At 53.6% G+C, this 27,719-nt stretch overlaps 6 protein-coding genes across 6 annotated transcripts in view; 3 read left to right on the top strand and 3 right to left on the bottom strand.

Annotated features, from left to right (window-relative positions):
- Window positions 1-411: 411 nt before the first annotated feature.
- LOC128273483 (transport and Golgi organization protein 6) lies at window positions 412-3,211 on the bottom strand. The gene is made up of 3 exons (XM_053011452.1): window positions 3,154-3,211; window positions 780-3,094; window positions 412-702 (listed from the first exon to the last, which is right to left on the bottom strand). Exons 1-3 carry the CDS (start codon window positions 3,209-3,211, stop codon window positions 412-414), a joined length of 2,664 nt encoding a protein of 887 aa, XP_052867412.1.
- A 266-nt stretch (window positions 3,212-3,477) lies between these two features.
- On the bottom strand, window positions 3,478-4,147 carry LOC128272260 (NEDD8). The gene is made up of 3 exons (XM_053010036.1): window positions 4,007-4,147; window positions 3,777-3,907; window positions 3,478-3,723 (listed from the first exon to the last, which is right to left on the bottom strand). Exons 1-3 carry the CDS (start codon window positions 4,022-4,024, stop codon window positions 3,636-3,638), a joined length of 237 nt encoding a protein of 78 aa, XP_052865996.1. The 5' UTR covers window positions 4,025-4,147; the 3' UTR covers window positions 3,478-3,635.
- A 365-nt stretch (window positions 4,148-4,512) lies between these two features.
- On the top strand, window positions 4,513-5,627 carry LOC128275676 (KRR1 small subunit processome component homolog). The gene has a single exon (XM_053014259.1). It carries the CDS (start codon window positions 4,513-4,515, stop codon window positions 5,560-5,562), a length of 1,050 nt encoding a protein of 349 aa, XP_052870219.1. The 3' UTR covers window positions 5,563-5,627.
- Window positions 5,595-8,108, bottom strand: LOC128275675 (TBC1 domain family member 17). The gene is made up of 3 exons (XM_053014258.1): window positions 7,944-8,108; window positions 6,799-7,725; window positions 5,595-6,736 (listed from the first exon to the last, which is right to left on the bottom strand). The coding sequence occupies exons 1-3, from the start codon at window positions 7,971-7,973 to the stop codon at window positions 5,699-5,701; spliced, it is 1,995 nt and encodes a 664-aa protein (XP_052870218.1). The 5' UTR covers window positions 7,974-8,108; the 3' UTR covers window positions 5,595-5,698.
- Window positions 8,109-8,889: 781 nt separating this feature from the next.
- LOC128273885 (uncharacterized) lies at window positions 8,890-9,681 on the top strand. The gene is made up of 2 exons (XM_053011948.1): window positions 8,890-9,424; window positions 9,542-9,681. Exons 1-2 carry the CDS (start codon window positions 8,917-8,919, stop codon window positions 9,679-9,681), a joined length of 648 nt encoding a protein of 215 aa, XP_052867908.1. The 5' UTR covers window positions 8,890-8,916.
- A 6,130-nt stretch (window positions 9,682-15,811) lies between these two features.
- The window catches only part of LOC128271223 (protein dachsous), a 70,263-nt gene continuing 58,355 nt past the window's right edge, over window positions 15,812-27,719 (top strand). Inside the window, exon 1 of the mRNA XM_053008666.1 lies at window positions 15,812-15,817. Coding sequence (XP_052864626.1) covers window positions 15,812-15,817 — 6 coding nt within the window. The remainder of the gene's footprint in view (window positions 15,818-27,719) is intronic.

The following is a 27,719-nucleotide window of genomic DNA, read 5'->3' as shown; positions in this document are numbered from 1 at the left end:
GAACCGATAGCATTAACAAGCCCCAGTGGCGAAGGGTAGGGTCCGAAAGATGCGCGTACGCGCCCTCTATGCTGTTTTGTTTCCTTTGAAGCTGCGACTCCGACACTAGGTGCGCCGGGTACGCGGTGAGCGGGCCCGGCCGCAAGGTGGCTAGTTTCATTGTGCGAAAATGACTTAGCATAGAAACGTTCTCTTCCGTCGATCAACGGTGAAGACAAACGACGAATCTTTTTTAGCGTAGAAGACAAAAGGTGGTGGTGCTCTGGCGAGGCCACACGGTCTAATTAATCCTTCTTTTAAACCTTAAGCGTACGAGAGACACAGAGAGAGAAAGAAAGAGCGAGAGCGAGACGTCGTCTGTCTTTAATAAAGATTTTAATCCCATTGATAAAAGAAAGTGGTCCAACTTCTTCAGATAACCCGCCCAAACATTCGCTGTTCCAGATCCTGCGGATTGATGGTGAGAAAGTCTTTCGTTTTCGACTTCAGATGATCGAGAGCCACGGCTGCCTGTAGTTTCGTTATGTCGTCCTTATCGGTCGCTATCACGTGCTTGAGGAATCGGTAGATCAGTAGCAGATACTCTTGGAAATCCATCAGCCCGTCCATTCCTTCGATCAGCTGCGCCAACACAAGCATTGCGGCCCGTCGCGCCGGAAGATACTGGTCCGTCTGAACGATCGCACTTAAAATCATGAAGAGCTACGACGGAAAGAGAAATGGGCGGGATTGAGCAGACGTTTGTCCAATGTCCAGCGAGCGACAGATACCGAGCTTACCTCATAGAAAAAGGTGTGCACTTGATAGGAAAGAATTCGGCAAATGGCGCCAACGTTCGAGAGGCTTGACGTTCGAAACTCATCCAGCGTGTGGCGTGTGCCGGTCAGAAAACAGTTTAACAGTGCGTCCCGGTAGCGTATCGTTAGAGGACCCAGCGTTTCCACCGTCTTAACGGTGGCCTCACCGATCTTTAATCGGTAGTCGGTGTCGTTGGCTTCGTTCAGATACTCCTTGACCAGCGCGTCGATCACTTCCGCTTCGAGGACGTCGCAAAGGGCCACCAACAGGCGCACGGAATTGAGAAAAGCATAGCTCTCATCGCTGCGAAGATTTGCCAGAGCCAGTATGAGTACGGTGTGACGCTGGGCGACCGTTTCTGGGTCCCGTTCTTTCAGCAGCTTCAGAAAGAGAGTCGTCCCGTACACCTTACAATACGGTTCTGCGTCGGAGCACAAACTAAAGGCGTTGCGATAAGCCGTCGCCCCCGTCGCCTGACCTTCGTCCGGTGTCGGATGGCTGCAAAGCACATCTATCCGGGCTGCCAGCTCAACTGAGCAGCCCTCGGACGTTCGGTAGCGTTGCAGGAGACACAAAATTCGGTCCACTTCCTTCAAGTGGCGGGTTCGTGTTAGAAATTCCTGAAAGATGGAAACTATAATCTCTAGCATATCGGACCTCTGGGGGGCCTCTGCGGTTTCGATTGCATGCGTAACGGATGCTTTTAGCACGACGATCACTTCGCTCGGATTGTCGTAGAGCTGGGCGTGGAAGTGCTTGTGACTGATCAGTTCCATCAGCGACTGAATGACGGTGTACTTTCGGTGGAACCGTTTGTAGATCATCACCTGCGGCTCATCGACGAGGCTAGTATCGTCGTGCGGTGGCTGATCGCTGCTCGAAATGATCATAAGTTCCCTCAGCAGAATAACGAATGTGTCGTAAAGCAAAAGATTCCGATTTGAGGATTTCAGCATCTCTACCAGCACCGGAAGCAGGTTCTCGTCGTCGCCTTCTGGTTCACGGGAAGGACCCATAACGAGGCTGTAGCTTGACTCGGTCTCTACTCGGATTTTCACCACGACTCGCGGATGGAGGTGTTTCATAAATTTGTCTTCGGTAGAACCGGAAATAGCATCGATCAGCACGTGCCTCAGCTCATCCTTGGTTCGATTGGCGAGGCAGAATATGGTCATGCTCTGCAAGTAGTTGCGTTCGTCCGCACTCATCGGCAGGAGTGAGTAGAGCTTTGTAAACAACGCAATGTAGGGCACCAGCATCGCCGACGGTAGGGAACTGAGACTGGATCCACTGAACGCCATGCTACAATCGTGAAGGGTAGAGAGCAGTCCGCTCCGCTCACACAACACATAACCCGTGACGAGTTCCGGGGGGTTCATTAACTCGTCGAAGCGTCCGAAAAAGTGCGTCTCAATGCGCTTGTGTAGCTCTTGGTAGGCGGCGGGCAGGGAATAGAAGCGCTTCAGGCACTCAATGCACGTTCCCGCGTATATCAGTGCGTCATCTGTCCCGTCATTGGAAGCCCATCGGTAGAACTCCAAACAGTCGGTCAGTACCTGGCTGTAAAATTGTTTCGTGTGGCCACGGCTTGCAACGATTTTAGCAATCACTTCAGCCTTGCGCCACGATGGTATCCCTTCGTTCGATTCACCGATCGTGAATAGCGTACGGCATAGACTGGCAAATCCTCCTTCCGTTCCCGTCATCTGCAGCAGATCGCGGTGCAGTGTCATTGAAAGATCGTGCGGGACTCCAAATGTGCCCTTGATTGTCAGTAGACAGCGGAACACTAGCTTGGTCGGGAAAAGATCTAACCGACTTTTGGCCGAAGTCATCGGATCAAGATGGTACGCACCGGCCAAAAAATCCATTGCACACTCCGCCGTCCGTGGATGACAGGCCAACATCTTCCTCTGGAACAGCTCGCCGTACTGGGCCACGCAGTGCGACAGTCGGCGGGCGCACTCTTTGGCGTCCACTATCGCCATCAGTTGTGCCTCGCACGTGGACAACCCTCGCAGTTCGCGGGGAAGATACAGATGGAGGGTAAACTGGCGTACGAGTTCGGTCGTGGCAATAAAGTGCGACAGGTTTTGCAGGTTTATCACTTCCTCTGCTTCCGAGGCGCTGCTGCCAGCCGCTTGTCGTTCAATAAGGCCGCTTTTGGAAAACTCTGTCAGCACGGCCAGATACCGGTAGGAGGTTTGCCACATGACATCGGAACAGGATACATCCGGTGGAAGCGGGTGATCGAGCACCGGTTTCAAACAATCCGAAAGCGTTTGGAGTGTTACTTCTGAAATTGAGTAAAAGACGTTTCAACCATCATTGCGGAGGCGGTAATGGGCCTCGTACCTTTGGGCTGCAGAGCTGCCGTGTTCTCCAGCACTTTACACAGTTCCGCAGTATCCATGTTTAAAGCGGCCGCACTATCGAAAACCGTAGGAATTCTCAACACCCGCAGGCTGGTTTTTTGTAAACAAACCCGGCATTTGACAGCCACAAAAAACGCGTGAAATATTTCATACTGAAAAATGTCCCGACCGACTCGAACCGCGTGAGTCACTTCTTATTGACCCGTGTACTAAGATGTTTTGGCAACGTATGGTGTTTCGCAGAATCATTCTGGGAGTCCGAAGGGGCCAAACAACTCTGGGCGAAAAGGAAACACGCTGCAAGTTCATGCGTCACTCCATGAGTTTATTTTCCGATACAATATCAAATTAATAATTTAAAGCAAAACGGAGACACGGTTCGGGCCAATCTCGCTCATCGTTCAACCAGCGCGCGCGCGACAGATTCCGCGACCAAGAATCACGCTTCATATTCGCACCGCTCTAAAACAAGCCACCGCGTAATGCCAACACCAGATGCAACACGGACCCTCCTTGCACCTTGTAGTCCTGTGCGGTTTTATCGTCGTTCCTAAAATGGAACCCCTTGAGCGAATGCCCTTCAATCGCGAGGCGGACACTTACATTTGTTTTCCGGAGAAAATCAAACGCTGCTGCTGAGGAGGAATGCCTTCCTTTTCCTCCACTCGCTCCTTGATTCGGTCCACTTTGTCCGTAGGTTCAATGTCAATTTCAATCTCCTTGCCGGTCAGGGTCTTCCGTGTGGTAGGGAGAATGCCAAGCCCCCAGGATCGCGGGAAGTACAAGAGAAAACATTATCATAAACACCCTTTGCGCCGTGAGCAGCAAATTACCTTCACTTTGATCAACATGGCTGCGGCAAGTTCTGCGAGATACGGAACGGAAATTAAAAACAAACTCTCTGGCGCACTTCCGTACTATCTCGGGTTGCCTTTGTCGGTCGGAAGCTTCGTTTCGGAGGATTGCTTCGGCTTAGGTGATGCACTTGGGCATGTTCTGTCATCACTCGTTCGGCCTAATCTGACAGCATGCCTTTGGGAACGCAATTCTTCTAATGGCGAATGGATGTACAAACGAAGCAACGATTTATTTGGTTTCTTTCCAGTTTGTAACTATTTTCAAAGGTTAATACCTTGTTCTATGATCCTTTCAATTAGGTTAATTGTGATTTAAGACCCAGCTTTAAATTTATTTTACCTTATCGACTCGTTCCCCGAGGGCGATTGTACTGTCAAAATGCTGCCAGAAAAGTAAACATAAACGATCGGTCAACAACGTGTGCGGGTTCTCGAAAACATCCCCAATCTAGTAAAACCAAGTACGAACGCGCGTACAGAACATGAGTGACTCGGAGTCGGACGCAGGAGATCAGGCCGGAGATGTGGCACACTTCAGTGGGCCAGTGGAAAATGCGTGGCTGTTGAAAATTCCCGAATTCAAGCCCTCCGACAACCCGAACGGGCTGCTGGAAGAGAGTTCCTTCGCGTGTCTGTTTCCAAAGTACCGCGAAAAGTACGTCAAAGAATGTTGGCCCCTGGTCGAGAAGGCACTTTCGGCGCACCACATCAAAGCGGACCTAGATTTGATCGTCGGCAACATGACGGTTCGGACGACGCGCAAAACCTGGGACCCGTTCATTATTCTGAAGGCACGCGATCTGATCAAACTGCTGTCCCGCTCGGTCCCGTACGAGCAGGCCGTCAAGGTGCTGGAGGACGAGATAAGCTGCGATATTATCAAAATTAAGAACCTCGTGCGCAACAAGGACAAATTCGTGAAGCGCCGCAGTCGACTGATCGGCCCGAACGGTTGCACACTGAAGTCACTGGAGCTGCTAACGAACTGCTACGTGCTGGTGCAGGGGGCAACCGTGTCGGCGATCGGGCCCTACAAAGGTCTCCAGTGCGTGCGGAAGGTGGTCGAGGAGACGATGAAAAACATTCATCCCATCTACAACATCAAAGCGCTGATGATCAAGCGGGAACTGATGAAGGACGAGAACTTGCGCGAGGAAAACTGGGAACGCTTTCTGCCCCGCTTCCAGTCGAAGAACACATCGAAACGCGCCAAACCGAAAGTGGTCAAGAAGAAGGGCGAATACACACCCTTCCCGCCGCCGCTGCTGGAGAGCAAGGTGGACAAACAGCTCGCCTCGGGCGAATACTTCCTCACGGACGAGCAGAAGAGTGCCCGCAAGACGCAAGAACAGGCGGCCAAGGAAAAACGCAATGTGTCGGCCCAGAAGCGGCGCCGTGAGCGAGACTTCGTGGCACCGGACGAACCATCCCGCAAGGAACCGAAGGGTGGCCAGAAGACCGAAAAGATTGACGTGAAATCGCTGAAAGGCAAAATAGCTCGAGCCAATAAAAGGGCCGGGAAGACCAAGTGAGTGATGAGCGCCCAGAGAGGTGTTTAGGAAAGTCCAACAAAGTTTAATAAATCATTCAATGTACAATCGCATTCGCGCTGCTTGTGTGATGCTGGTCGTCTCTTTAAATCGTTTCCGCCGGCCACCGTCGGCACCTTTAGAAAAACATGTAACTCAACGACAGATCGCACGCCTCGTCGAGCTTGCGTTGGAGAATTTCTTTCTCCTCCGCCGACCGCTCGTTCACGATCGACATGCAGCTATCGTCGTCGTCGTCGTCATCGTCGTCGGTACTATTCGCACCGTTTGCATTGTCCGGGGTGATTTCTTCGCCGATAATTTTGCGCAGCTCATTGTGCGGTTCCTTAGACGACTCGAGCGAATGCTTGACCTGCAGGTAAATGCTTTCGGCTTGCTCGAGGACGGCCGCTAGGTTCAGGTTGCCCGACAGCTCGTTGACGTGCTTCAGGATTTCGGTGAAGCTAAACTGCCCATCGATGAACACGTCCATCTCCTGGTCCAGTATGGCGACGCACACGAAGATGTGAAAGTTCGGACACGGCAACCCCGTCCACAGCACCTCCCACAATTGCATGATGTCGGCGTTCGAGAACTCGCGCTTGAACCACACCAGCAGCCAGCGGAAGCAGAAGTACATGTTCTCCGACTGATTCTCGCGCATGTAATTGAACAGGCGCTCGTTAACGAACGCCAGCAGCACTCGAAGGTACTCCAACTGCTGCTTCATGCCCTTCTGATCGATGTCGAAATTGGCAAACACTTTGTGCATAAAGCCCACGAAGCACCAGAAGCTCTCGGCTTCGTTCTGCACCAGGCTGAGGATCGGGGCCAGCAGGTCGCTCATGCCCTGCACGTAGCCCAGATCGAAGTTGTACATCACGTACGTCATCAGGATGTCCTGCAGTTTGGTCAGATTCGGGTTGTCGTCGCCGGCGAAAAACTCGTACGTGCGATCGGTACGCTTGACGTCCTTCTCGATCTGGCACTTGCGCTCGCGATACCCGCAAAAGTTGTGCTCCTGCGTCGGGGTGATCGTGAGCCACTGTAGCTTCATCTGGAAGTATTCCTGCGTTTTGTTCGCCCGCCGCTCGTCCCGCTGCTGGGCCGTGTGTTCCCAGCAGTCCAGACCCAACAGGTATTTCCAAACCTCGGCCCGGATATCCGGTTTAATTCCCTGCAAATCGTTATCGTTAAAATTAGACTGTGCCGCCCGCCAGACGGTCGTTTGGTACCTACCCCTCGGAATATGATTTCCTTCACACGCTCCGGATCGAAAATGGACCCGTTCGGGCACTTGACTTCTTCCCACGTGCCAGCATCCAGCGGCAGACCCCGGTGAACCGGTGGCCTCGGGGCAAGTTTACGACTTTCTGGCGCGGCACTGGTGCGCTCCTGGATTGGCTCCGTCAGCGTATCCGGCCGATGGGCGTCCGCTTCATCCGGGTCCGGTTCGCCGTTTGCAAGCAGGTTCCTTAACCGAATTTCGTCGCCTGGCGCAACCTGGGCGCCCGGTCTGTGCAGTGGCAGCTGAACGTGAACCAGCTTCGAGAGCATGTTCATGTACGGCCGCGGTATCGAACGGGCACGTATGTCCGCGATGTTGAGCTCGGAAAAGGACTTTTGCAGCCTGTCCTGGTCCGGATCGTCGATGCAGCGGTAAAAGTTCTTCCGGTGAGTGCTTTTCCGCACGCAGCGACACCGTTCCAGCAGCTGCACCAGAACCGTGGTCGATGTTTGGCGAAACAGATAGACGCTGTGCAGTTGCTGGTCCGTGCTGTAGAACCTCAGTTCGTCCTTGTACGCTTCGAGGCCCTTTAGATCGCGCAGAAACACCCGGATGGACAGTTTGGCTTTCGTGGTGCCGCTTGCAGGTTCCTCACTGCCGGCACGATCGTTCGCCGGCGTGCTGATGGTGGTGCCCGGCAACGAAGAAGGCTGTGGCGGTTGCAGGGGCGACGACTGCCGCGAGATGGGATCCACCAGTGACCAGCCGCTTTCGAGGCTCTCGGAGTCGGTCACATCGCACGTTTCGGGCCTCCATTCGAACACGTGCAGGTCCGTTTTGGTGCACTTGCCGAACGTTAGGATTCCTTCGGCGTTGAGCAACGAAATGTAGCTGGCGGTCACTTTCTTCAACAGCACGCCGTTCTGTATGTATTTTTCCTGCACACAGTAGGCGTGCAAAAATAGTAAAAAGTAGCCAACGTTAGCCACTGGGAGGTGAAAATTGCCGTCACTTTCGAAGGACAGCTTGAGCAGACCCCCGCCACCGTAAGGTCACAGTGTGTGTGAATGTGTGCGTGTGGACATCCGTCCGAAAGCCTTCCCCACCCTTCTTTATCGCACAACGCAGTGCGATTGTTGAGTCAGCCGCCAATTACCTCGATTCCGCTACTGTCGTTGTCCATCATCGTTGTCTGCGGGGGGTGTGAGGCTGTTAAGCCTCGGGAGGGTAGCTGAAAATCACACTCAATGAATCACTTTACAGCCGCTCGGCGAAAATTGCGTTGTCCGAATTGGTTTCGACACTTTTCACTTCCTGTTCCCGGAGGATTTCCTGTCCAAGCGATTGTATTCAACGTTAGAGCAAACAATTTACATTTGCTCACTGTTGGAATCCGTCGTCATTGGCTGCTCGAAAGCAAAGTGCAAACAATGATCCCATCTGAGATCGTCTTTCGTGGTGAACAAAACAAAAGGGGGCTGGTGAAACTTTGCTTTCTTGTTTTATGTTGTCTTATTTTTGGTCATGTTTTGACAACTATTTTGACAGCCCGTTATGGTTGTACAGGGTGCTTCAAAACCCTGTGCTATAAAACGGTTCTGATGCAAACAGGTCGGTTTTGTTTTAAAGGCAAGATTGTTAACAACCATTAACAATATTCAGTATCTCAGGAAACTATTTATGAACGTTGAGTTATTGCAATTGATTATGTGCGAACAGAATGCGAATGAGAACATCTGGCGTCGCTTTTCACAACGACTGGGCACAATTATAGCATATTTATGTTTTATGCAGCCAAACATAAATGTGTATGTGTGCGTGTGCTGATGGTGGTTTGACATGTTGACATGTTGATGCGCGAGTTTTTTACGAAATTTAATCATTGCTTCGCTTGAAAAGCCATTTCCTCGACCACTGTGACCGATAAGTGAGCACAACGTATCGGGTTTACGACGCAAGTCGTTATGAAATCGTAGCGTGTGGACGCTCCAAAGATTACTACGATCCGATAACGACTTTGATCTGCGCAGACCAAAGTAGCAGTAACGTGTGAACCGGGCTTAAAGTTACTCCGCAATCGGGTTTGAAGTGTTTCGGAGTAAACCCACCGGAACTGGCCCTGCGCGAGTATGAAACGAGTCGCGGAGCTTACCGTGTCCAGCATGAAAGTAACGAGAAACAAACTTCGCAACAAACGGAAGTTGAAGCGCAAAAAGAATGCGAAACGGTTCTGCTGCGCTCCGCCACCGGAACTCCCGAATGCAAAAGATGACCGGAGTGTTGAAGAATCGGGGGCCGCGATTGATCCTCCACCGGCATCCGGTTGCGTGTCGGGGCAAAAACGCAGCTTCCAACGTTGTGCCACTCCGGCAGCACCTTCACACGTGCAACTGAAGAACGCCCAGAACGTGTGGATCCGGGCATACCAGAGGATAGTGAAGTGGCACAGTAAGCACCAGATGAACTACTGGAAGTTGTGCGCCCAGCAGTTAAGAGCGGAGAATGCCCGCCTCAGGCGCCAGGCGGCCACCCGCCGTTACGAGGGAGCGGACGCAACGAGCGGTTCGGAGGAAGAGTATCCCGACAAGGACGATCCGTACGGCGATACGGAAGACGAAAGTGCAGATGATTGGAACGGTAAGCGGCCGGTGAAAGGGTGCTTAGAGCGTCGGTGCCGGAGCGTTAATGGTTTGTCCGGGCCAACATTGCATAAAGTCTTGCGAAAATCTTTCGATTCTCTTCCCCTACGAGCAGCCATCGAAGCAAATGGACGGACGACGGACGGACGATCGATAGACGAACCCGAATGGGACGAAGAGTTTCTCGCCTTCATGGAGGTGTCGGCCCGGCACCGGCTCGAGCATAGTCGACTGAAAAACGAAAGTGTTCACTAATTAGATTTATGAATAAATTAATGAAGCTTAAAGAGCCATGTTTCTGTTTTTATTCGAATGTGTCGGGCGAACGAAATCTTTCATCTGGGTGACCAGCAAACCGACCGACCAAAGAGCCAGCCGGTGCGGGAATTTACGTAACGGAGAGGCCGTGCCAAGTAGGTTGGGAACATGGGGCCAGATCCGGATCTGAAGATCATTAAAATCAGATCACTTGTGCCACCGCGCAGCCGTTAAGCCGATGGACGTGTCTCGGTGTTATTTTTATCGTTTTGGTTGGCCTTTCGCCCCAAGTCGCGTTTTCGCTTATGCTCCCCGTTGTTTGCTGGCGGCCGCGGCGGCGATGTTTGAGATGTTTGCTGCTCATTTATATGGAGATTAAGCGTGTTACGTATTTGGGCAGTCGTCCCGTTTTCGACACCTCGAAATGATGGCGCGCGCGATTGAAAACTGCGCGTATGCATAATACCCTCGCCAAATGGTTTCACTTTTCGGCCATGGCCGGAGCGTCTGAAAGGTGGTAAATATCGAGAAAGGGTTTCGCTGCACGATAGAGCATCGAGGTTTAGCAGACCAAATGGATAAGATCTGATTGAAGACCGATCGATCGCGTGTGTACGGTTCGCATTCCGGGCAGTCGTAATGGCCGTTCAAAGTCGCTAATGGAAACTATTCGAAATTAAGGCCCTACTCTATTTTTAATACTATTTGAATTGTCTGAAACTACGTAGCTGGTTCTAGATCATGGACTTTTGTTCTCGAGAGGCAATCCTCTCGGTTCCGTTTCCATTCTTGCTTCGGTTCTTCGTTTCTTTGTCACATTAATATGAACGAATTCAATAGCACACCGAATTACTATTTCATCCCAGCTCGGCGTCGACTGCCTTTTGGACGCTGGGAACGGTTCTTCATCCATCCTAGGATTGAGAAGTGGACATTTTGTCTTCTGATCGTCGAGTCTCTGTCGAGTGATCAAACCGAGATCGACTCATTTTTCATTTCGGTAAATACTGTTCAAGCTACAAGACCAAGCGCTGGCAAAGATTCTGTCCGATTAAAAAGTGGTATCGTTTAGTGTCACGGCACTCGACGCGGCCCACCGAGGCCTCTGCTATCGTATTCCAAGATTCCCGCGAGTCGGGTCGTGATTTTCCTCTGCGCGCCCTGCGTTTAATGATTCCAATGGAGGGAGGGATCGCTCATACGCCCGTCCGGTGGGCCGCGGCGCTTTGCATTGGAAATGAGGCTCCGGCGGGCCGGCAACTGCGCTGCAGACTACGAGTGCACTGAACGAAACGGTGAACACGACCCAAAAGGAAGGAAACCCACCCCGCCAGAGAGAGGGGAGGGAGAGCAGCGGCCAGGACAACACCCTGCAGGCCGGAGCTCCCGGAGCAGCGGCTGGGAATTGAAACGCTATTTTCATCTAAAAGGATGGATTGGGTGCGTGGCGAGTGCTGTGGGCTCTTCTCACGTCGTAATGGTGTTCAGTCTGTCAGAGAATGGATGGATTGCCCTCGTCCCGTCCCCTCGGCGGGGACCCCCGGCTTGGAGATCTAGATTCAGCGGGGAGAGCTTCCAGCGCGGATCGATCTTGGCTTGGGTCTTCGGTCTTGGGCTCTGGAGTCTTCAAGGGCGAGCCGAGACAGGCGAGCCGATCGTGGGCATTCTTGGCAAAATACTGATCATTAAAAGATGGTGTAGCGCGAGCTTTCAGTTCAGGCGCTGTCCCGAAACAACAGTCGATGAACCTGGATCCAGCCGGATGGCTACGGACGAGACGGAAGAAACGAGACAGAGCAAAAAAAAGAGCGATGCCGAGCACCCGAGCCCAGAACGAAAGCGACCAGCGAACCAAGGGAAAGGAATTTTAGAGCACAAGTGTGAAAATTTGTTTGAGCCTAACGTTTTATTGGCCCTTCCGTCGCTCCCAGTAGCCGCGCCGGGAGCAGAGAAACGACGCAGTCGACTGACGAAGGCGAAATGGAACACAAACTCGCAGCTCAGCTGACGCCGAGGATGGGCGGCGGCCGATCTCGGACGTTACGGGACGTGTCGCCTTTACCACAACGCAGCCACAACCTGCAGCAGCAGCAGCCGGCCGTTTGTTGGGAAAGCCACGATTTATTCCACGCCGCCAACGGGATGCCTTTTATCCGGTTTTGGCGAGCATTCGTCAAGTTCTGGCGTCGGCAGTTGCATCCATTGGCTCTACGAGCCATTGGCTCCCTTTCATCTCGACTCTTTTGTCCAGAGACTCCAGAGCCTCTCTTCCATACCGATCGTGAGTGAGGAACCGTCTGACGAATGGCCCGGGTGGCTTTTATGATTATTTGATGATCAAGATCGCGAATAGAATATGCCACGCAGGAGGAGGAAAGTTTTCGCCAGCTTTCGCCAACCTTTAAGGGCGCAAAAGGGGGCGATACGATACTGTGTACGTGTGAGGATTAGGTGGAGTCACTTGGCTACTTGGCGATCGCTGCCGTTCGCTGGCTCCAGGGTCAAAACATTGGAATTGCACGCTTTTGGATCAGCGCGGCGCGGCGGAACTCACGACCGCGATTGGACAGTTTTATGGCCAGCTATTCACACGCTTTCGTTATCCGGAGCTGCCGAGGCGGTCTTGGCGGTCTCATCCCGTGTTTTCTTGCTGGCGATATCAATCATCAAACGGTGGTGCGTCGATCCCGTGGCCGAGGCGACGCGAGAGCGGCGGTTCCGTGGTGTTGATGAATGTGAAAAAAGATTATTGAAGCCGACCGCTGGAAACCGATCCCCGTGAGGTTGATTAGGTTTGTTGTGGACGCATCACGAAATCGAGCCGATCGCAGAATTTTTTCAGTTAATCCTACAACCGAGCCATCGAGGCTTGCGACAGCGAGGACTGTCCAGGGACTCACACGGTACGATTTAAACCAAATAAAGACGTTGTAAAATAAGCTCCCCAGCGATGCTCGCGAATGAGTTACGAGTTCGGTTCGGCGGTGCTGCTTTTCCTGTCATAAAACAGCGAACTACAAAAAATGTGTTAAATTTGGCCCTCTCTCTGGGCCCGGCACGAAACATGATCACACAATCCCCGCGCGAGCGGCCGGCCGGAAATGGAATTTGGCTGTGTGTGTGTGTGTTTGTGTCGGGCAAATAATAGTAGTAATACTAATAATAACCCGTCGGCCGCAGCATCGCCAGCGCACGGCACGATAATCTAGATTCACACAAAACCATAATTTGGCCAGCAAAACGCGACACACGGCATCAAAATCTCCGGCCGAGGGGGCGCCCTCTCGTCTTAATGAGCGATGCGGCGGCCGGCAGAAATGATGATGATAACCGGCACCCGCAGGCTGCAGTGCCAAAAATCGGCGACGTCGCGGCAGCCTTCAATTTCGAAACCCCCGGCGAGTCGTATTTTGATATTAACTCTAATAACGTTGCCACTGCGCATTCTTCACGTGCGGTGGCGTGCGCCTTTGGCTCCCCCAAAACCCCGGTCGCTAATTACGGCTGGCTTGGCTGACGGGAAACAATCTCCTCCGTGGTCCGTGAGAGCGGTCCGGACGTCTCCATCATTCGCGACTTCCTCTTGACACGCCACAATCGTTTGCGATTTTCTTTTTCGAGCATCAAATAAACGCGCCGGGCCGGGCTTATGGTTTTTGACAATTGCGCCCGAGGCCGACCGGCAAAGTAATACTATCGCCGATCGCCCCCGATCGTAACCGATTTGGTCCGATCCGATGAGATCACGGTCCCATTTTCCGGTTAATTGGCACCGGGTGCAGCCTCCCCGAGATACCGCGAGAGCCTCAAGTGCGTGACCGCACGGTAGCAACTTGCGTATGTAAATTAAATGCGCAAATCTGCCGTCCCTTCCGAAGGATCCGCTCGAAAGGAAGGCTCCGCTCGTTATGGTCATTATTCGATCTGTGGCTCGGGCTGCACACCACCAACCGGTGGGCGCTACAAGCGCGCTCCGGGCGATCGTCGATCGGGTTGATCGATTTCATTGGTCGCTTATCTGACGGGCCGAGGTGTTAAAACATTCTCTAAAACCCACCGACGTCCAAACACACACACACACCAGCGGCGGCGGGCGGGCTGGCGGAGTGTGTGGCCACCTCATAATGCCGAAACCGCGGGGCCCGGGCCACTGCAAATTGCATACCGGCACACACACACACACACACCGAGGACGAGGCCGCCGAACGCATCCATTGGCCGTGTCTTTTGTGTGCGAAGAGATTAACTGGCGGCGATTGGCGCGCGCGCGCACACACGAACCCCGCCATCTGGATCCGCATTGATATGTGCCGCGAAGGACCGCCGACCGCGTCAACTGGTAAGGATTCGGTTTCAATGGGACATTTGGATTGGGATAAAATCGATTTGAGGTTATGTGCGCATTTCGTTGTTCCCATGGCAACGTCGTTTGCTTGCTGAAATAGTCGAACAGGAAGAGAGTACCCCCCAGACATCCAAGTCCAAGTCCTTCAGACCAAGTCCTTCAGAAGTAGGCACTGGAAAGTGAGACGTAGCTGGGTAACTTATCAATCCGCGTGAGGGACATGCACGGCGTTTTCCCTCTTCCTTCTGTGCGCTGCTGCTGCGAACATGCTTACATCAATTGTCCATAATAATCCGGGGCGCGGGTTCCTGTGGCCAGGCATCACAGAGAGGCGCCGTACGGTACGCGCCGCGCGGTAGCCCAGAGGGCCGGGCGCGTAACGACACACGGCGCGTTCCGTGCCGTGCCTTCCGTTTGCCGCCGAATTTTTCTCATCACCCTCGAATATCTCGCACCAAATCTCGCCACCAAACCTCTCTGCGTGGCCGTGGCCCCCGAGCCCCAAGCGCGAAAGGGTCGCGAAAGCGCAAAAAAGACAGAGAAACAAACGCCATCACTCTGGCCTTCTGGTCAGATTTTTATCGATTCTGCCGACGGGTACCAAGGGGCACAAGTGGGGAGGGGGCCACACAAAGGATAAAGGAAGCGTTCTGCGTTCTGCGGCCAGGGCCACGGGGCCACGGGGAGAGAGTCGGAGAGGCCGGGCGGACGGACATAAAAGCAACTGAATTAATTTTGCTCACTTTTTGACCACAATTTTGCTCCCTCCGGGTAGCTCCTTTCTTCTTCCTCAGCTGCTGCTGCGCTGGTGCCTGGAGTCCGAAAAAGGGAAAATTTGAAAATCGATCTTCGGCTTCGAGGCCGTCCCGATCGTCCCGGGCCCCCACCCCGCGCCAAGATAGATTCCGGGAGCTGCGATCCGAGCGTCTTCAGAGTGTCTTAAATTGTTGCATATAGGTTTTGGTGCCCTTTCTCTCTCTCTCTCTCTCTCTCTCTCTCTCTCTGGCTCCCTGGCTGCGTTATCTCTTTTGTGTGGTTTTTTCGTGGTGGCCGCTTCGCTGCTACTGCTTCCGTTTTTTGGCCGTTTTGGTCCTTTTTTCGGGGCTTCGCGTCCGGGCGTCCGTGCGGGACATGTTGGAGATCCGTTTTTCGCCGTGGTTCGCCTTCGCCCAACCTGACCCATAATCAACCACCGCCGATCGGTGGCGGGGGTTCCGGGCGATCAATCAAACGATTCAATCGATATGACTTCACCGCATGTGGCGCATAATGAGCGCAAATCGATCGCATCGACCTCGGAAGGCAAGGGGGTTCCGCGGAAGGAAGGAGATTTGTTTTTATTAGCAAGGACTCGGAGGGGCGGATCCGCCCGGTTACCTGGACCCAACGATGGGCCGGGCCCCCCGCTTGGCTTGAGGCACCGAAGCATACCGTGGCGAAGCATAAATGGAGCATCTTTTGCTTATCTTAAAATTGATTTATGGTGACGATTATCAAAAGAGCCGCGTCGAAAGCGACAGCGCAATGACAGACGCGAGGCAATGAGGAGCAGTTCTTGGAGCGATCTCTGAGGAGGTTCCTTTCGATACGTCGGACCTGGGTAACCAACTTACTTACTTTATCGGATGTCCCCTCAAGTTTTGAGCCAACACTAACGTCAAACTTAAGGTGAGCCCCCACCAAATGGTACACGGATCATCTGCCTTGAAATTCCGATGGTCAGCAAAGTCTAGCCGGGTGACATCGGGTTGGTTTCCGGACACGAACGCCGGTGCTGTAGAAATGCAGGTAATTAAAATTTCACCCCCATCGTTATGACCCGTGCGATGGCCTCCTTGGCTGCTAGTGGCCTGCTAGGTCCTGTACCGGCCCACAAGTGCCTCAGATAGACAGACAGGGGAGGGACGGACGCCGGGCACGAAATAGGCAACCGGCGCGCGATGGCCGGCAATTGTTCCAAAGTTCAAATGCAAATGCCTGGCCGCAGTGCACTTGGGATTGGCTCGATCCTCCCACGAGACGGGCCCCGGACCGGGCGAAGAACGAGAGGCCGTTGCTTCGGTTTGCTGTTCGCCCCAATGGAGGGCCATTTCTCATTTTGCGCGCTTCGCCCCCCCCCGTGCATTGACACCCATCCCCTCGCGGTCGCGGGGTCTTCGAAATGCAGATTCTTCGAAATGCAACATTCGAGTCGATTCGTTTTCGAGTCTCTGAGTCGAGCCCCGTCTGATCGATCGTCCGTTCGCGCGCTCCCCACCGGAGCGGCCAACTTAACTGACCTTGCGCGCTGGCCTGTGTGTGGTTGTCGATCAGTCCGGGGTCGGATCGAATTCAGCTTCACGGACCCCACGGAGACCCCACAGTGTCTAGGAGCCGATCGTGGGGCATGTTTCCAACCTCTCTCTCTCTCTCTTGCGCTTTGCCTAAATTTCCCATCGAATGCCGGGCAGAAGACGCTTGTGCTAGGCCCCCACGCCTTGCGCTGCGATTCTCGCTCGATCATTACCAATCGAATAAACTCGTTCAGTTCGCGCATGCGATGCGCACGGCGGCCACAATGCAGACGGATAACACCACAGGGACAGGGCGGCACCGGGGCGGGGCGGTAGGATCCTCTGGTGGATAGTGAAACATTGCACACGACTTCGGGCGAGCGCACTCGGAGTCGCGCATTTAGCTACGGCATAAAACACACGCCGTACCGGCCCTCGGTCACCCACAAAGGCCATTGCGGCGAGGCTCACGTATTTCAACGCAGGGCCCCACGTCCCCCCTCAGCCGTCTGCCGAGTTGCTGCAGAAAATTTAAATTAGCCAACCGCGCAGTCCTTAAGACCACGGCCGGCCAGCCAGAGGAATGGCAATGGTTGAATGAATAAACAGACCACTAATTACATGGTGAGAAGGCAGAAACCCGTAGAGAGAGTGAGAGAGAGAGGCTTGTGGTGACATCCCTTGTTGGCCCTGACCAACGGGGGTCACCTTCAGCAGCAGCAGTGGGTGGCAGTGCAGTAGCGTCGCCTGCAGTAGACTCGAGACAAAAAGGGGAAGCGAACAACTTCGCATCCGACTCACGCCGGGAACCGCGGGACAAGGAAAATAGACGACATCGACGCTTGGCTTGGCTTGGTTGCGACGAGAGTTTGATTAAGGTCGTTCATGGTTCCCGGCCCGACACTTCACGAATCCTGCCGGCGAGGTCACGGTTAGGTCGCTTTTAGTTGCGTTCGCCCTTTAAATAATAAAGTCTTTCCGGTGGAAGCCCGTTTCTATTCCGCTACGTCCTACGCTACGAAGCCTCTCGGGGGTGTCACCGAGAGGTCAGCAACGATTGCAACACGATTCTAATCTGCGTTGGGCTTTTCACCGCGAAGTCACGCAAGTTAATGAGCTAAACAATGTGCTGCCGATGCGAATTCCAGCTGATCGCCCGTGATCGCCGGTGATCGATCGAGAGGATGAAAAGGGCACACGATGCAATTCAAAGGCTAATTGAAAAACAACACCATTTTTGAAGATTAAGTAGTCGATTGTGTGATCACCGACCCTGCTGCTGCTTCGCTTAGCTTCCAACCCGCGTGACCGAGCTTCTATTTGCGTGTTGCGCCGTGTCGTAGCGACCGCCCGAAGACTACCGTTTAAGACAAAAAGCAGAATCAACAACAGCAGTGCCGCCGATTTGTTCTGGTTGGCTGTTCCGAGGGCCATTCCCTCTCGGGGGCTCCTTCGCAGGGGGTCCGAAAAATGCTCCGACCTCTGATCCCGGACAAGGATCAAACAGATCCCGCACGTACAGCCCCCGGTCCCCGGCATCCGGTGGTGCATCCGTCGGCGGTACATTTTATTTGATCCTCCCCGACAGCAGCACCGACAGCAGCAGCAGCAGCGGCTTCTAATTCCGGTCCCGCTTTTTGGCAGGTTTGTTTGCTCACTAATCAGCGGCCTCGGCCCGGTCTCGGGCTCTCAAGAGGCCGGTCGGATTTATGAGGCCGCTCTCTCTCCAGGTTCTCAAGTAGGGAAGAGCGCTTCGGCCGATTCACTTGAAAGGACACCGGGTCGGTGGTCCATTAGCGGGATCAGTCGCCTATGACGCGCGGCGCTGTCGATGGAAAGCCGCCGAAATAATGACACGGAGCCGCCCGAGCCTTGGGCAGACTGTGTGTGTGTAATTAAACTTACCCGGGGCCGCCGTTTTCGTTGGCTGAATAATGTAGCGCCTGATCGGGCCCGGGTGAGATTAGTCGAAGAAAGGTAATAAATTCAGTCGAAACGCGCCCGATCGCCCGATTACGGTGACGATGTCGACGCGACGACGCCCCCTCCGCCAAAAACCGGGGACCACGGGGTCGCGGGTCGGTCGGTGGGCAGGACTCGGCCACGGGGCAACTCTCACACTTCGCCACCACGCCACGCCACGCCGTGTATATTGCGCAAGATTGTTGCGGACGATAAGTTGCCGGACCGGACTCGGGCGAATTCTATATTTTTCATCCTTTTTTCTGTCTCTCTCATTCCTCCTCATTCGAGTTCCGTGGGCTCTCGGTCGCGTTATGTTCTCGCGGCACCGGAGCCCCGGAGCGGCCTTCGGTCTGCCGTTATGATGGGACACCGTCGTCGTCGTCGTTGTCGGACGGGAAATCCACACACGCGCGTATTGAACTACCATCGGAACAGGGCCGGGCAGTGTGCCCCACGATTGCGTCTCATCATCAGTACCATCATCGGTAGCAAGGGGCAAAAAGAGCCCGTATTCCCGTGCGTTGTCTCCTTGATCGACTCTGACACCCGGGTCGGGCGGGCGGGAGGGTATCTCCCATTCCGGACGTTCCCGAGATTCCCGAACGCGTGGATGTACCGGTCGTGGGGCGTGTTGCTTCCCAGGCGCTAGTTATTCGCACCCAGCTGCGGTTCCCCGAGACGAGTGATCCGGCAAACGAAGCACCGAAGGACTCGCCATAACCTCAATTCGTAAGCGCCCGTCGGTGGTTGCTTCGATTGGGCAACCCGGGCTTGACAAACGCATCTCACCATTCGGGAGCGTCGGGGGATCCTTTTTGCGCTCTTCGTCCACCCGCCTGGCCGCTTGGGGCGCACACGCGCGCGCGCGCACACACGTCGATGTGTAATCGGATCTGCCGGAGATACGCGCGCGCCAAAGACCTTGCTAAATTCAATTTGCCGCGGCCGCGATTATCAACATGAAAAGCTAATAAAACCCTGATTACCCCGCCGCGATTGACCGCTGGCACCGCAGGATTTCAATCATCTCCAGCCGGTCCCAAGGAATGGAGCCATTGGTGCCGAAACAATTTCGTGATAATGATGCTCGCACCGATCGTCGCATTAGAGGGAATGTGCTCGCTGTGAAGCTGCGCCCGCTGATAGATCACACAGTCACAGAAATCTCCAGAAGTCTGAGAAGCACGGGAGAGAGAGACAGAGCGAAGCCAATAAAGGAACAACGATTCACGACGATAGGCGTGTGTGGGTCCGTGGACCTTAGCCCGCGTGTGTGTGTGTGCGTGTGTCTTTTTTTGCTTTTATCATCGTGTACCTGTGTCGGGCGGTCGGTCGACTTCCAGACCTGGAAACCTGTTTAGGAAACCTAACCACACACAGCACAATCTCGGGTCCCGCGGAGCGCGAACGCGTCTCGCGAGAGGCCCCTAATGCCGAGCCCTGCGATGGTATGCCAACAGCGGCCACAGAAGGGGCCTGTTGGGGGGGGAGGAACCCGGTGGGGGATGCACAGTACGGGGACAGCTACGGGATGTGCGGTGAACAATGTTTTGACTCCGGCTCCGGGGACCATGCAAACGATCGGATCTCGAGCCTGTTGCTGCTGCTGGTGGTGGTGGTGTTTGTGAATGTGAAGACAGGTTAAACCTGTGGATTGCCGTACCTTTTTATAGGTGGTGGTACGGCCTCTCTTTCGCTCGCCTCCTCTGCACAAAGGGTGCATTATCTCGAGAGAGAGAGAGAGGGCCATTATTAGATGCACACGCCACAGGACTCGCAGGCTCTATCCTGCACGGAAGCGCATTTCTAAAATATTGCCAAATTGGCACCGAATAGTGGGCCGCAGGGCTCACTCATGGCCCCCCCCCCGGCAGATCGCGTTAGCATGCGAGCATTCCTCAAGCAAGCACCAAAAGGAGACAGCGAGAGGGAGAGAGAGAGCTCGAGAAAAAGTGTCGAAAGCACGATCGCCGTCGCAAAGGATCGTGGCGTCGTCGTGGCATACATACGGCATACCTGCGGCCCGGCTATGTTGCTGTTGCACTCCCGTCCGTTCGTTCGTTCGTTCGTTTGAACGAAAAATAGGCAAAAAAGTGAGTCGTGGAACATATATTTTACGTACAGCATCACCAACAACAACAGCAACAAAAGCCTCAGCGCCTCTACATATAACGCTCTTCTTCTCTCGTTCGTTCCTTCTCTCTCACTCTCACGGGGGCTCTCTCTCGCTCGCTCGGATGGTATTTCTTGCAACTAACCAAATATACACTTGCGCAAACACGCACACCTCGAAGCGAACGATCGAAGCAGGCCAAATGGCTCTGTAATGGCTACCTTTTCTCAACACACTCCACACTCTGTTGTTTTGCTCTCTCGTTCTCTCTCGCTCTCGCTCGTTCTGCTCTCAAGCAAGCGTAGAAAAAGGAGTTTGAAAAAATGCCCGAGCCCGGGAATGCCTCCGATATAATCGAGGCTCTGCGAATGAACTTTAAAGATCTTCGTTCCGAGCGAAGTGCCCACTTCGCTCTCTCTCTCTCTCTCTCTCTCTCGGGGTTGAATATTCAAATTCTCTCTCTCTCTTCGTCTCTTTGTCTCTCTTACAGGTTGGAGACCCGTTTTCGCAGCATCCAAAGTTAAAAGTTAAGCTTCAGCAAAATAAGATCTTTGACAAACTACCAGCATTCGAAGTGTGGAAATTTGTATCACAAATCGTGAGTCCAATGGCTGGTTGGGCGATCCCTAGTAAGGGACCCATTCGAGGGCTTTACTCTCTGTGCCAAGTGCAGACTCCCGCGGACGGAGCTTTCCTTCCACGGCACACACACACACACACACACACACACACCGCGATCGGTGAGCTTTTCGATTCGAAATGCTCTCACCAGCACCGACGGTGATCGCAGCGCAGCATAGCGCAACATAAGTTCCGTGCTGTGTGCGCTTGTGTTGGTCGTCGATCCATCGGGCGGTGGATCGTGCGTGAGAGCGAGAGCCGACACCGAGGACTGGGCCGAGGAGTTTATAGGCCAATGGCTTTGCACCCCTTTGCCCGGTCCGTGGGCCTGTCGATGTTTGCGTGCTTACGATCGTACGGCCCGTGCGCTAGTATTGGTGCCAGGCCGGGCACCGTTCCGGGTCGGGCCGGGGATCGGGAAGGAACGGGAACGCGCTGCTTCTTGTGGGGCTCAAGAAAATATTTTCCCCAGCCTCGCACTCAGTAGTGGTTCGCTGACGGAGCGGAGAGCTGAGATACGAACGACGACGAACGACGAACCCGACGGACCTACCCGTTCTCGTTCGCCGCGCAACGCACTCCGCTTGAGGACTCACAGAAACACTTTTTTTGGGTTCTTTTGTTTATTGACTAAAAGTGTTTTGTGTTGCACAGTTGGTTGGACTCGGAATCGGGAATCGGCCGAGAAGTAATAAGGAAAGTGCAGTGATTGCAGCGAAAACGGAAGGTACGTGAGGCGAGGCGATTGGCGTTCAAAAGACTTCAACCGAAGCGACGAACCCGCGCCGTGTGCGCGCGGTGCCCCCGTTTGTGTCCCCGTTTGTGGCTTCCGTTTGATCCTCGGGCAGTGCAAACGATGTTTGTAGTTGAGAAAAGTTCACACAACACCCAACCGATCGGCGACCAACAGTGGAATACCCCAGCCTCTGTGCACTGTGCTCTCTCTATGTGTGTGTGTGTGTGTGTGTGTCCGGTTTGTGGTGAGGCTGTGTGTGCCACAAAAGCTGTGGGTCTGTACGCGCGCGCCCCCTTTGGCCAATTAACGCTGTGGCATGTGTCACATCGTCGAGCGAGGCGAGCGAAAAACGTGATGAAAATAGCTTTTGCGCGATCAGAAGGAGGCTGGCGGGGCAAGTGCGAGCGGTGCGGCGCGGTGATCGCGAAGAATTAAGCCCGAAAAACCGAAACGCGCGTAGTATAAAATACTAAACGGGCGAAGTTCGGCTCCTGCCGGTCAGGCCGTTGGGAAGAAGCATTGACGCCGCGGCGACGACGGTCGAAGAGAAGGAGAAGAAACAGAGGACGGCGTGCGGGACGGCGGCCCGGATCCCGGCCGAAGGTGGGCAGAAGAGCGAGAAGCGAGAGCGGCGGCTACGAGAAAGAATTTTTAAAAGGAAATTTTTGTAGCTGCGAAATAGGAATGTTAATCGCAGAATTGTTCGGATACATTTAGCCCCGGTTTTGCGTACTGCGGAGTTTGATTATGGAAGTGAAGCGAGTGAGATTAAATTGATTTTCAGCCGTGGCTGCCGTGTGCTGCCTCCCTTCTTTCCGCCGACGGGTCGGGTCGGGAATTCGGCTGTTTCTTATACTACTTTCGCCTCGCCGCCGTTGGTGTTTCTCGGGGTTTTTTGTTTTTTTTTTCGGTTCGGTTCGGTTCGGTTCGCTGTTATTTGCTGCATCTCTCCGCGCTTGGTCCGCGCTGCGCGAAGAATCATGACGATTGTCATTGAGAAGGAAACGAAGAAAAGAATAATAAATGCCCTGGTCCCGCTGCCGGCCCGAACCGGCCAGCGGCCGCCGCAAGCGCCCGCCGTTCGTTCCGTTGGTCCGCCGTGTGTTCTTCGTGCCAGTGAGAGAGAGAGAGAGCGAGAGGGGCGAGAGGGTGGTGATTTGTGGTGCGTGGTTTTTGCGATCCCCGTTCCAGGCAAATGAAGAAATGGAATGTAAAGTGTGATTGTTTCTCTCGACCGCCCCGGCCGCCGTCGTTTGGGCGATCGTGTCTGTGGGGCGATCTTCGGGCATTTTCAGGCCTCCTTTTTCCCCGATCCCGAATCCCCCCAAGAAAACTAACCCATTTTGTCCGTGTGTCCGCGTGTCCCCGTGTGTGTGTGTGTGCATTAGAATGAGCTTGTTGCATCGTAGCGATCGTGGTTCGACATCTGACAGCAGCTTCCGGCCAGCTTCTCAATCCGGCCAGCGTTGAAGTGTTGATTCTTTCCCCAATATGCAGTGTGTATTCAGTGAAATGATATGTTGATGTGTTCACCTCCGTAGGTAGGCCACCCCCCAGAGAATGGTGCACGATCCTGCGCGTCGGTGAGTGAAGTGAGAGTGTAAGATTGTAAATTATGTGCTCTGCAAAGTGAAACAAATCGTGTGCGATCGATCGTGAAGGTGTGCAAAGCTGCGAAAAGGTTGCCGGCCACAAATAAATAGATAAAGTGATTGTGTCAAAAAGGAGCCGAACCCGAAAGTTGGCCCGATCGGTGCGAAAAGTGCTACTCGAGTTAAGCGCGAGCGCGCGTTACGATTACGGCGGAGTTAATGGATCAATAGTGAATTCTACGCGAAAGGTAATTATGCACGTTGCGGGTCCCCGTTGTTGATGGTACCGCACCCTGGCGCAAGGAGTTCGGGCACATCGGGCTTGCGTAACCACGCAATGGACGATTGTAGATGGTAGATAGTATTGGTCCCGGTGATGAGGGGCAAACAATGTACGTGTTTAAGAGAGAGAGAGCGCAAGAAACCAGCATCCAGCATCGCATCATCCCGAGCCGAGTTGGCCGATCGAAAGTAAATCCATTCAGAGTTCCCCCCCTAAACGGCCGGTGGCATTCCGGGCGACGGTTGTGGTGGACGGTTTTTGCTGCGGCGGCTCTTAATCGATGTGCTACAAGACAGGGTCTGAGCCTAGGTCCGAACGCGCAGCTGGACCCGGGCTCTGGACATGCATCTGGACGTTTCCGCTAGCCGCTAGCCGTCTTGCGCGTTGTGTGCACTTGCAGTCGGGTCTCCCCGTGCGCACTCACCTGCAGCACCTCTGGGAGATTGCCTTTTACTACCTTCAGCTTTATTTGTTTAGCAGCGGGGCGACGGTGGCCACAGGCCGTACGCGCCGTACGTGTGGAGTTTTCTCTTGAGTAATCGTAAATTTTATGGTCTCCTTGGTCTCCTTGGTCGCTCGGTGCACTTGTGCCGTGTGCGCGCTGCAGGCACATGGCCTTTCCAGGCCGCGAGTCGAGCTTTCAAAAAGGTTGCACTTTTTGCACATGCGCCAAGCGACCAAGCCGTGCGCAATACGCCACCGCCACCCGATCGATTGATGGCAATCGGGGACCGTGTCACTGTGTGCGCCGTGTGGTCGCTCGAAGCCGCTCGACTGCTAGCGAGTCAAGTAATTAGTCAAGTGTTTTGTAGCGGATGGACCTAAGCTGGAGCTAATGAAAGGGCCCAAAAAAGGAAGCCGAACACGGTAGATCGGTGCCAATCAATATTTGCCAAGATTTTGCCCGTTTATTCGGCGGCGGTAATTGCTTCGTCCGATTTGGAATCACTACGCGCATTAGAAGCACACGGATCGGTTCGATATGCCGTCGGGTCGGGGCGTGTAACGACGGGCAAATCATGCGCTGCCTTTTTGATGCACCCGAACGCATTATTTGTTACTTTTCGATGTTTTATATCCCATCCCCCGGTTGATATGAAGGACGATCGTGAAGTTCCCGAGCGAAGATGGTGCATAAGGTGCGGCGGCGCTATCTAATTTCGTCCGTGGGCCAAATGTTACTTGACAGAGACAGGCCCTAAATTGTTCTATAATTATATGGTCGCAGGTCTTTTTTTCGTTTTATTCGAACATTAGAATTGCCGCTTGCCTTGTTCCTTCGGGGCACATAATGCGGTCTCTACGGGGGACCAGAGAATGACGTGTCCGATTCCGAAACCGGTAGATCTGTTCCGGAAGACGACAGCTAACGATGATGATGAGGCTGACGAAGGACCGGACGCCGGGCAGCAACGTCGTGTGGCTGATGAGATGCGAACAGAAGACAAAGGAAGTTTTATTTCCTTCACATCGAAATAATCGATTTCCGAGAAAAAAGGACTTCGGTCCGTCCGTCGGGTCGGGACCATTTTTGATGGCCCCGTGAGCCAATCAGACAGAGGCCAGCAAATGACAAATTGCCGTTGGCATCACCTCTGAGCTTGGACGCCACGCTCTTTTCAGTGCGGTCAGCGAAGGGGTAGCTTAGAATTAGGGGTTATAGGGGATGGACCAGAAGATTTGGCGCCAAAATGAATTTTCAAACACAACCGAACGAAGCGCCAGCAACCAGTATTCTGTTTTGCATACGTTTATTGCAACTTTACGGTCCATCAAATGACAACTGTCAACTTTCAACTGGAAACCGGGCAACGGCTGCTTAGTTTCAGTTATCAACTCAATTTGTTTCACGCAACGTTCAACATTCCAAGCATGTGAAAATTGATGGTTTTCTAGAAGAAATCCTTTGGGACATGGTTTTATGAATTCCGTGCGTTTCCGTTTCGATGCCATGGGGATAGGGTGCACCAAATTGGTGAGATCGTGGGACGCATTCTTTCGTTCTAGGAAAATGGGTTTCAACAATTAACATGACTGCCGAGGGTCGCCCATTCCGACGACGGGCTACTTGATGTGTTTGTTGGGTTTGTTACCCGAAAATGGAGACGATTTTATGGCTGCTTCGATGTAAAATGGGAAGAACGGAACGTGCGTAGAATGGAATGAAGGTTACGCTTTCTCAGGACGGTGGCTGTTTGTCCAGCGGCCACTCCGATGAGTGTGACTTCATCCGAACCGATTTTATGGGTTTTTGAGGAAACAATATCTTCAGCCGTCATCTGCGTGAATGAAATTTTGAAAAGCAGATGTTTACGGTGTCGCGCACCGCTGACCGGAATGAGAAGTGATGTTAGTTACCTATTAATAATAGACACCAAATACACATAAGGAAGAGGCCACACCTATGGGAGGTTTATGGAAAGCTTTTGATTAAAAAATCACCCAAAGCACATGCAAGCAAACGATTGGCGCATCTTGCACAGGATTTGCGTCGCAGAGGATCTATCCGAACGATGGTCACTCACTGGAAGCGTGCAACCGACGAAACACAACCCTTCTGCGTGCCAAAAGCAATAAAATATTACGGACAGATTTGTTATTTACTGACTGGGATTATATATTTTTATTTTTCGCTACCGTGGCCGCTGCGAAGTTTCGGCCAACGTTCTTACCGCCGAGTTTCTGGAGCTTTGTTCGCTTGTTTTGGTTGGCAATTCCGGATGATGTCCAAAACTTTAGAGCGCATCAGGGAAAAGGTGTATCACGATCTCAGCCGCTACGCCGCAGCTTCACTGTTAACACCTTATTAGATGGGGAAGACATTTCGAGGCAATGTTTCGAATTCCGGCAGCGACCCGCCCGTCCGGGGATCCATTTCCGGCCAGCCAAACGAATGCGCTCGGCTAGGCAAACGTGGCTACCGCGTGTGCCACCGATCACGAACCGCGCGATCGATCGGAGGGTATTTTAAAGTGTGATGAAGAGTCGCTAACCTCAGAACCGGATTTGGGAGCCGGAGCCGCCCCACCGAGTGACGGCGCAAGGACGGAAAAATGAGGCTGGAGAGAAAGCGTAACGCGCCGTCGGCCGTCGATTGATGACGGCCGGCAACACGACGACGGTGCAGAGGTTGATGAAGTGATCGTTTGCGTATGCTGCTGCTGCTGGTTGGTTGCCTGGTGCAGGAAGTGATTTATTTCTTGTCGACTTTTTTGAAGATCCAATTACGCGATGGCCCCAGAGTCCCCGACGACGTCGACGACGGACGCGCGGACACATCGGTCGGGTGGGAAGTCCGGTTCGAGCTGTCGCCGTGGGAATGTGACGTGGGGTGTGTGTGTTCCCGCCCCGGGTCGGTCCCGGGCGCTGATTGCAGCCGCGCTTAGGCAGGCCACACTGGGCCACTTCCTCTAACATGCAACCAACATGTGGACGGTTGATCTATTATAGCGCACCTTGGCTGGTGGCAGGGCGAGCGGCCGAATCGTTTCGGCGAGGCTCAGGAGAAACCAAACAAACACAGACGGTCGTGACATTAGCGCTTCCAGCGCTTCCAGCGCTAATTTTTCCGTTATTTGTCCCCACATGGGACCCAAGGCAAACCAAGGCCCAAAAGGAAAACGGGGGAAACTCCAACCATCTAAATAGGCCCCCAAAAAAAGGCGCACCAACAACGACGGCCACCAAAAAACCCGACGACGACGACCTACGTAAAGTGGTGGAAGATGTTTATCACACAACTAGATTTATTTATCCTTATTCCCCAAATAGGGAGCGGGACTGGGACTCTTCGTCTTGGGCCCGGACGAAGCGCAGATCGCCGCGACGGTGAACTTGTGATCGTATTTCGCATCTCGTGTGACCGGCCCCGGTGCTGCTGCTGCTATCTGTCAACGTTCATCTATTGTCACCGATTGTGGGGTGACCTCCCGGAAGCTACATTTCTCGGACGGAGCCGCCAACTCGACGAGTCGCGCGAGTCGTTTTTGGATCGATTCTTCACGCGAAACAACACCTCGTCGGCGCGCGCCGACGGCGGCCGCCGTGTGGCAAATCCTTAACCGGTTTCTGGTGAAGAATACCACCGGACCGGACCGGACCTGCCTG

Source organism: Anopheles cruzii, chromosome 3 (assembly GCF_943734635.1).
Source record: "Anopheles cruzii chromosome 3, idAnoCruzAS_RS32_06, whole genome shotgun sequence".
Lineage (NCBI taxonomy): Eukaryota > Metazoa > Arthropoda > Insecta > Diptera > Culicidae > Anopheles > Anopheles cruzii.
Note: the sequence above shows the minus strand (reverse complement) of the source record. Positions and strands in the feature narration are given on the sequence as shown.

Coding starts and splice junctions, on each gene's coding strand:
- LOC128273483 (XM_053011452.1), bottom strand. CDS start 3,211: ATGGATACTGCGGAACTGTGTAAAGTGCTGGAGAACACGGCAGCTCTG. Junction 3,095..3,153: donor GGCAGCTCTGCAGCCCAAAG/GTACGAGGCCCA, acceptor ACTCAATTTCAG/AAGTAACACTCCAAACGCTT. Junction 703..779: donor TGCACACCTTTTTCTATGAG/GTAAGCTCGGTA, acceptor TTTCCGTCGTAG/CTCTTCATGATTTTAAGTGC.
- LOC128275675 (XM_053014258.1), bottom strand. CDS start 7,973: ATGATGGACAACGACAGTAGCGGAATCGAG. Junction 7,726..7,943: donor ACGACAGTAGCGGAATCGAG/GTAATTGGCGGC, acceptor TACTGTGTGCAG/GAAAAATACATACAGAACGG. Junction 6,737..6,798: donor AGGAAATCATATTCCGAGGG/GTAGGTACCAAA, acceptor AACGATTTGCAG/GGAATTAAACCGGATATCCG.
- LOC128273885 (XM_053011948.1), top strand. CDS start 8,917: ATGAAACGAGTCGCGGAGCTTACCGTGTCCAGCATGAAAGTAACGAGA. Junction 9,425..9,541: donor AAGTGCAGATGATTGGAACG/GTAAGCGGCCGG, acceptor CCCTACGAGCAG/CCATCGAAGCAAATGGACGG.
- LOC128272260 (XM_053010036.1), bottom strand. Junction 3,724..3,776: donor ATTTTCTCCGGAAAACAAAT/GTAAGTGTCCGC, acceptor GTTCCATTTTAG/GAACGACGATAAAACCGCAC.
- LOC128275676 (XM_053014259.1), top strand. CDS start 4,513: ATGAGTGACTCGGAGTCGGACGCAGGAGATCAGGCCGGAGATGTGGCA.